Here is an 8,523-nt window from a genome sequence, read left to right as displayed (position 1 = left end):
CTCATAAGAATAAGGAAAAATAGCTTCAATTCCTCCCACTCACAATGACACTCACTTAGCTTTTGGATGGATTGATGAAGGGAGGCAATTAGATCTCGATTGGTCATCACCTTCTAATAGACGCGAAAACAAAACAACAGTCATCCGCATCATCATCATCACCACAATATTTGTTTCAATAATTGAGCGACAATTAAACCAAACCGATGATCCCCAAAATTCGCGAAAATTCTCGAAGAGAGCAGTTTTGGGAGTGAATAAACAGTTTCGAATTTTCAAAAGTGCGCAAGCGTCGTGCGTTTTTTGAGAAAACGGCGTGGTACGAAAATCGTTGTTTGAGTATATTTAAAGCGGCGACCGATCGAGTACAGGAAGCAAACAGTTCTAGTGAGTCGAAGAGAAAAGTTGTTAAACTGGTGAAAAATTCTTTAAAAGTGATCAAAGTTATAATTCTAAAGTGTGTAAAAATACAAGAAGAAAGCAGTAAAATGTCGCAGATTCCGATTAGTTTTCGCAACTGGTGGGACGATCCATGGTTCGATCGGCCATTCCGCAGCCACTCGCTTCTGGATCAACATTTCGGAACCGGGCTGTTCGACGATGACCTTTTCCAATCGATGGCCACTTGTCATCCGATGGACCTTCGAAGGATGGGATTCCAACGGTCCTGTTCCTGGTTCGGGGATGACATGAGACAGCTTAATCAACGCATCAGCTCCGGACTAAACCTGCTCGATTCCAAGGATAAGTGGCTGATCAACTTGGATGTGCAACAGTTTTCGCCGGAAGAACTGACTGTCAAAACCGTTGACAATGCGATCATCGTTGAAGGAAAGCACGAGGAGAAGCAGGACGAACATGGATACATTTCGAGACACTTTGTCAGGCGATACGTACTACCAAGTAAGAATTTATGCCTATACTAATTTGAAAAACCTTATATAAGCTTAAAATAGTGATTCAAGAGGATTTAAACATGATTTTATTTTTACTTTCTTTTTTCAGAGGATCTCGATCCCAAAGCTGTTGTCTCGAGTCTGTCCTCGGATGGTGTTCTGACTGTAACTGCTCCCAAAAAACCACAGCTTCAAGATAGTGCGGCCCAGCAACAGAGGGAAGTGCCAATAGTGGCACCACAGGTCAACATTCAGCAGCAACAGACCGCCGAACGAACTATTCCAATCACACAAACTAATGAGAACTCTCAATAATGTATGCAGGTTACGAAAATGAAGACGTAAAGTATGGACCAAATGTATTGCTGTAAGAATGTGATGAATTTTTAAACAGATTATTTTTTTTAATAAACCTATATTAACTTTTTTAAAGTGATGTTTTTGTTGATCTCCTATATCCGATAACATTGACAGAATATTTTAATGGTAGATTCAAAGTAGGGAAGAAAAACCCCAACATTTCTTTTAGATTTTAAGCGGGGCAAACTCTAGATAAGCTATTAGTATTCAGGGTTTAAATTTCCAGTGTTATGCACCCACTGACGTTGCCGATTTGCAGGAGAAAGAGCAGTTTTACAGTCAATTGAACAGCGTGGTTGAGAGAATTCCGAAGGGTGACATTCAAATCCACTTAGGCGACTTCAACGCAAAGATTGGCTCCGATAATCAGGACTTTGAGCGCATCATGGGGCGCCATGGCCTAGGACAGATGAGCGAAAACGGAGAGCTGTTTGTAGAATTTTGTGGCAACAACAACATGGTGATCGGTGGATCGCTCTTCCCCCATCGACCAGCACATAAGGTCACTTGGGTATCCCGAGATGGCCGAACAGAAAATAACATTCACCACATCTGCATCAGCCGAAAATGGAGAAAGAGCCTTCTTGTGTCCGCAACAAACGAAGCGCAGACATTGCATCTGACCATCACCTCGTCCTTGGTGAGATACGACTGAGAGTCGCGCGTGTCCAGCGGCGAAAGGAGAATGTCGGATGTCGATACGACGTCCGCCGTTTGGAGAATCCAGAGGTGAAATGGGCATACGTTGAACAGCTTGAATCCCGATCCTCGGAACTGCCGACAGACGGAACAGTCGAAGAACAGTGGTGTAGAATCAAGAATGCCTTTATCACAACGAGCCATGGTACTCTCGGTAAAGTTTGTAGAAGACGAAGTGAATTGATGTCGGATAAAACCTGGAGGATGATCGATGATCGGCGAAAGGCGAAAGTCGGAATTGAACAGGCATGTACCGGGTCAGCCAAAGCAGCCGCCCGCTTACGATTTGCAGAGCTGGAAAAGATAGTTAAACGAGGTTGTAGACGAGACAAGAGAGCCTGGACAAACTCCCTAGACGAACAGGGAGAAAGAGCCGCCGCCATTGGAGATATCCGATTATTATATGAAATTATTCGCCGTCTTAGTGGTACAAGGACTAATGCAAGAATGCCGCTGAAAGATCGAGCAGGTCAGCAGCTGACAGATCGAACAGATCAGCTCAAGCGTTGGACTGAGCATTGGCATCAACTCGGAAGCGCCCTCGCTGGCTGAAATTGAAGCGGCAATCGAGGACATGAAATCCAACAAAGCGCCTGGAATCGATTGCATTCCTGCTGAAATGCTCAAAGCCGACCCTGCCTTGTCCGCACAAATGTTGCACCGTTTTTTCGCTGACATTTGAGATACTGCAACATTCCCGACCGACTGGATGCAGGGTATCCTTGTAAAGGTACCGAAGAAAGGAGACCTGACCGAGTGTGGTAACTGCCGTGGCATAACTTTGATCTGTTCAACTCACAAAGTACTCTGCAAAGTGATCCTAAACAGGATCCAGGAGAAAATCGACGCTACAGTCCGACGGCAACAAGCTGGATTCCGATCCGGACGATCATGTGTGGACCACATCACAACGCTTCGAATCATACTGGAACAAATCAACGAATTCCAGGACTCTTTTCTTCTGGTGTTCGTTGATTTCGAAAAAGCATTTGACCGACTGAACCACGAAAACATCTGGGCTACTCTAAGACGACGAGGGATCCCAGAGAAACTAGTCCATCTCATCGAAGCACAGTACAAGGCATTTTCGTGCAAAGTCTTGCACGACGGTGTCTTGTCCGAACTAATCCCGGTAACTGCTGGAGTGATATAAGGATGTATTTTGTCACCACTGCTTTTTCTCATCGTAATGGATGAGATCTTGACTGAATCGATTGACTGTAGGCCAAATCGAGGATTGCCGTGGAGTCCTTCAACAATGGAGCAACTGAACAACCTTGACCTGGCAGACGGTATTGTTTTGATCGCCCAAACACAACAAGACATGCAGAGCAAACTCGACGACCTCACCGAAAGCTCCAAGGCAGCAGGTCTCAAAATCAATGTCGGAAAGACCAAGTCAATGGAAGTCAACACAGAAAATCGTTCCAATTTCGTGGTAGCTGGACGACAGGTTGAGACAGTGGAGTGCTTCCAGTATCTTGGTAGCCAGATTACGCCTGATGGTGGTACCAAGAAGGCCATCGAAACCCGGATCAGAAAAGCCCGATTTGCGTTTGCGAGTCTTCGAAACATCTGGCGCTCACGCCAGATCTCTCTACGAACTAAGATCCGAATCTTCAACTCAAACGTCAAATCCGTATTGCTGTACGGGTGTGAAACTTGGTGCACATATGCGGTGACGACGCGAAAACTGCAAGTTTTTGTGAATCGCTGTCTGCGGAATATCATCCGCGCTTGGTGGCCTTGCAATTGGATCTAAAATGAGGAACTACATCGTTGGTGTCGCCAAAGGGCGCTAGAAATCGAGATTCGGTAACGGAAGTGGAGATGGATTGGGCAAACGTTGCGAAAAGATGAGAAACAGATTTGCAGAGAGGCACTTGAATGGAATCCAGAAGGACATCGGAGAAGAGGCAGACCCAGAAACTCGTGGCGGCGAAGCCTAGCCGCCGAAATCCGAGCTGTCGACGAGAATTTTAACTGGGACCAAGTGAAGACGCTTGCTCTAGATCTAGATTAAGTAGTCAAACAGCGAAATTCGACTTCTACTCGTTTAGCCCTTTCGCCTTATACCAATATTGTTGGGGTTTCATGCGATTTTAAGTCATTTACAACATTTTAAAGTTCGGCGAAAGCCGCCATCTTGGATTTTAAGATAGCGTCAGACAACGAAATTCGACTTCAACTCAAGGTTCATTCCACGGGTCATTGACAACCAATTCATTTTCATTCAAAAAGTCTGTCCTCATTTACTGTACTAATGATTAGCAACTCAGAAATGAGAAACTCATCCTATGCGTGTAATTGGTTGGCTTGAGAGTGAGAAACGTCAAATTTTGGCTTTTTATATGGCTCTCATAAAACCAATAAGCCATTTTTCTGATCATAAATAATCTATTAAGCATTGATTTGACTAACGCCATGTTGGTTGTAGAATAGAAGGGCATAAAATGACGCCATGTGTATGGATTCACAATGCAAGTACCTATTTGAAAATATTTGTTCAGGCCTATTTTCCGTCACTTACATCATGATTGACCATCAGATCAGACGAGGCGCATTTATTTTAAGATACTATTTCATTTACAAAATTTTCAAAATCGAACGCTGGATTTGGTTTTCTCGGATAAATCTATTTTGATCAGCCCCACAATCGAGGCCAGCGACATCGTTGTCTCTAAAGACGTGTACCACCCTCCGTTGGAATTTGAAATTTCATTTCCGTGTCCTATCGTTTTTGTCGAGGATTTCGATGTGTCAGCTCGTGACTTTAAGCGTGCGGATTTTGACACCATGAACCGTGTTCTGTCTGAAGTTGACTGGTCGGACATACAAAGTTGTACTGACGTAGATGTGGCTGTTAGTACATTTGGCGCAATTTTGGATGGCGTTTTCGATGAGTCCGTCCGTACTCCTGGTGCGACCTCCTCTTCGACCCCCTTGGTCTGATTTTCACTTGAATTAGTTGAAACAAACGCGTTAGAGATTGCTACGGAAGTTTAGTAACTCCAGGTGCTCATTCGTGAAAATCAAATTGAACGCTGCTACTAATCGGTACCGGATATACAATCGACTTTGTTATCGCCGTTATGTGGATCGTACCCAGAGTGAGCTTCGTCGCAATCCAAAAAAGTTCTGGAAATTTGTGGACTCCAAACGGAAAGCGTCCGGGCTTCCAGCTATACTTCGATAAAACAACCGTATTGCTATGTCACCTTCTGAAAAATGCTATCTTTTTACTTCGCCAGTGTTTTTTCAGACGCATCGCCAACTGCCGAGCAATTAAACTCCGCCTTATCACGATTACCCATCGATGTGTTGGATCTGGATGTTTTCACCGTTAGCGAGGAAATGGTTTTAGAGGCCATAATTATTTTGAAGAACTCCACTTCAGCCGGGCAGGATGGAATACCGGCGTGTGTATTGAAAAAGTGTCGCACTTTACTGGTGGAGCCTCTTACGCGCATTTTAATCAGTCTCTAGAGCAGCAAAAATTTCCAACCATCTGGAAAAAATCGTTTATGAGCCCAGTGCACAGAAAAGGTGACAAACAAGATGTTGTTAACTACCGAGGTGTCACATCGCTAGCTGCCTGCTCGAAGGTATTTGAGAGGATAGTCAACGATGTCATGTTTTCGGCCTGCCGGAACTGGATTTTTGAGAACCAGCATGGATTTTTCCTAAATATTCGGTAACTGATGGTTTTTATAGCCTAATGCATGTCAAACATGGATGGCGGCAAGCAAATTGACGCGATTTTTACCGATATTTCAGCGGCATTTGATTCTGTAAACCATGGCATTGTACTGAAAAAATTGATTAGATTGGGATTTTCCGAACGATTGTGTGCGTGGATCAGAAGCTACCTAACGGATCGGCGATTGGCTGTAAAAATAGGTTCTGCTGAATCCTCGGACTTTATTCCGAAGTCTGGGGTACCCCAAGGCAGCAATCTGGGTCCTTTATTGTTTACGCTCTTTTGTAACGACATCAACTTGGTGCTGATTGGATGTGGAGTTCTCCTGTACGCGGACGACCTGAAAATATTTTTAGTCATAAACAGTCAAGCTGATTGTTATGAATTGCAATGCTTCTTGGACGCAGTCGTGAATTGGTGCCGTAACAACTTACTTGTTTTGAGTGTTGTGAAGTGCTGTATTATCACGTTTGGGCGTAGGAAAAATCTTTTCATGCATAATTACGATATTCTGGGCGAGCAGTTGAATCGTGTTGAGGAGATAAAGGATCTTGGCATTTTGTTGGACAGTCATATGACTTTTAAGCGTCATTACTCTGTGGTACTCGAAAAGGCAAACCGAATGCTGGGATTTATTATACGTTTGAGCAAAGAATTCACTGATCCAGTGTGCTTGCGAGCTCTGTATTGCTGCCTGGTGCGATCGATTTTGGAATCTGCGAACCTAGTATGGTGGCCTTTTGAAGCTTCATGGAAAGCGCGTTTTGAAGCCATCCAACGTAGGTTCGTGCGTTACGCTCTTCGTGAACTACCTTGGGAGAATCCTTTAAATTTACCGCCATACGCTCATCGTTGTGCCCTGCTTGGACTTCATACGCTGTCGGATCGTCGTTCCATCGGTCAATCGCTGTTTGTGGCTAAGATACTTCGTAACGAAATTGACTGCTCCTGGCTACTTTCTCGCTGTAATATTTATGCTCCAGAAAGAACCTTGCGTATCAGAAACTGGCTCTCTCTGGAACCCAGAAACACGAGCTATGGCAGCAACGACCCTCTTCGTTCCGAAAAAAAGTGCTTTTTACGTTATTATAATGTCTTCGACTTCAATGTTTCTACTGCAACTTTTAAACGCCGAATTGAATCTTATTTAAATGACCAATTAAGAAATTAAGAAAAGTATCATGTAATGTGCTAATAATATTAGGTAGATCATTAAGACACCTATGTCAGATGATTTTGATTCAAATAAACAAATAAACAAATAAACAAATAAACAAATTTCATACATGCTCATAATATGGTTAAAACATTGGTGTTTTGGATATTAATTTTACCAGATCATATCTCAATAATGCAATTAACATTCATCAACCATTATGGTTGCTGGAAAAAAACTCTGAGAACTGACAGAAGCGAAAAAGAACAAAAATAATTTAATAGCTTTGGTGACCCACAATGATTTGTCATGGTGACGTTCCTATAGGATAGGGCCAAGTAGCCTGACTTTGGCTTTATTAGAGTCCAGGTGATGTTATAGAATGCGCTTTAGCTTTTTATGAAGATTAATGCTATAGTCCAAACGAAATTTTGCTGACCATAATAAAGCTATAATTGTTACTTGGGGCCTGTTTGTTCAAATGTTTTGCAAAATTAAGTAAAATGACTAAACAATACGTCGTTATGAAAAATAGAAAAATTAAAAAAAAATATGTTAATCGATACATTTCATGTAAACCCGAGCAAGAGCGGGTAAATTCAGCTAGTCTTTAAACAAAATAAGCAATTCATTCAACAGCTTTCCAGAATTTAACCAAAAAGGGAAATTACACTTTTCTCTTATCTGCTGATATAAACTAAATAATATTCACTATCCTTATTTGTTAAACCTATAATAAGTCGAACATCGATAGTACTTAAAGGAACTTTATTTTTTTCTACAGTAAGGCATTACTATTGATTGCACCGTTACGTTGACTAAAGGCAACTGATTGGTGGAAGAATTTGCGCAAAAGGTTTTTTTTTCCTTTACGTTGGAGAAATTTTTGTTTGAGTTCCTACATTTTGTATGCTTTGCATCTTTGTCACAGGACCTCCTATTTTTCAAGGCGACCATTTAATAGGAGCTAAATCAGAAAATATTCCAGCTATAGCGCAAACTCTACCAAACGCCATTCGAAGTTATTATGTTCTAACGTTTTCAACATACGCGATCAGCCTCGATCGTTCCGTGAACCTTCTCCCGAGGTACTCGGCCTGTCAATGTCCTCGCACAGTGTTATAGGAACAATTCTCTCTATTCCCGATTCCATCAATGTTTTCTTCGGAGCAATTATAGTGAGGACTCCATCGGTAGTTAGCGAAGAAGATACATCGTTTGGGTTGAAATCATCTGCAAGAAAGAAAAATATCAAAACATCTTAAAACGACACATCTCATCAAGAGCGATTGGCTACATGAATATTGCGCTTGGAATAATTAACACCCTTTGCTAAAGTTTTTTATTCGTAAACAGTATTTTATCAAACAGCTCAATACGCCTATACCTACTACAGAAGAGAACAAAAACTAACCAGGCAACACGTATCGATTTTGAAACTGCCGCGAAACGGAACCATGCTCGTCCAACTTTTCCTCGTGTTTTCCCTCCACGACAATCACGTTGTTTTCGGTCTTGATGCTCAGCTCTTCCGGCAAAAAGTGTTGCACATCCAGATCGATGCGATACACATCACCGGTCGTATTCACAACGGTACCATGCTCCCGGGTGTTTCGAGCCAGTCGCCAGGACCTTCCGAAGCCCATCCGGCGATGCCTGGGAAAAGGAGCCAACACAGCGCCAAGTAACTCGTCTGCCATCATCGCGGTACT

General features: G+C 42.7%; 2 protein-coding genes and 1 long non-coding RNA gene across 3 annotated transcripts; 1 reads left to right on the top strand and 2 right to left on the bottom strand.

Moving 5' to 3' along the window:
* The first annotated feature begins 224 nt into the window (after nucleotides 1–224).
* Nucleotides 225–1,328, top strand: LOC129752783 (protein lethal(2)essential for life-like). Its single transcript, XM_055748558.1, has 2 exons — nucleotides 225–903; nucleotides 1,006–1,328. The coding sequence occupies exons 1-2, from the start codon at nucleotides 489–491 to the stop codon at nucleotides 1,209–1,211; spliced, it is 621 nt and encodes a 206-aa protein (XP_055604533.1). The 5' UTR covers nucleotides 225–488; the 3' UTR covers nucleotides 1,212–1,328.
* A 3,192-nt stretch (nucleotides 1,329–4,520) lies between these two features.
* LOC129752787 (uncharacterized) lies at nucleotides 4,521–6,064 on the bottom strand. The gene is made up of 3 exons (XR_008738901.1): nucleotides 5,825–6,064; nucleotides 5,528–5,764; nucleotides 4,521–5,463 (listed from the first exon to the last, which is right to left on the bottom strand). It is a non-coding gene; the product is annotated as an uncharacterized LOC129752787 (long non-coding RNA).
* A 1,498-nt stretch (nucleotides 6,065–7,562) lies between these two features.
* Nucleotides 7,563–8,517, bottom strand: LOC129752786 (protein lethal(2)essential for life-like). Its single transcript, XM_055748563.1, has 2 exons — nucleotides 8,226–8,517; nucleotides 7,563–8,044 (listed from the first exon to the last, which is right to left on the bottom strand). Exons 1-2 carry the CDS (start codon nucleotides 8,512–8,514, stop codon nucleotides 7,866–7,868), a joined length of 468 nt encoding a protein of 155 aa, XP_055604538.1. The 5' UTR covers nucleotides 8,515–8,517; the 3' UTR covers nucleotides 7,563–7,865.
* Nucleotides 8,518–8,523: the final 6 nt, after the last annotated feature.

Source organism: Uranotaenia lowii, chromosome 3 (assembly GCF_029784155.1).
Source record: "Uranotaenia lowii strain MFRU-FL chromosome 3, ASM2978415v1, whole genome shotgun sequence".
In the NCBI taxonomy this organism is placed as follows: Eukaryota; Metazoa; Arthropoda; class Insecta; order Diptera; family Culicidae; genus Uranotaenia; species Uranotaenia lowii.
Note: the sequence above shows the minus strand (reverse complement) of the source record. Positions and strands in the feature narration are given on the sequence as shown.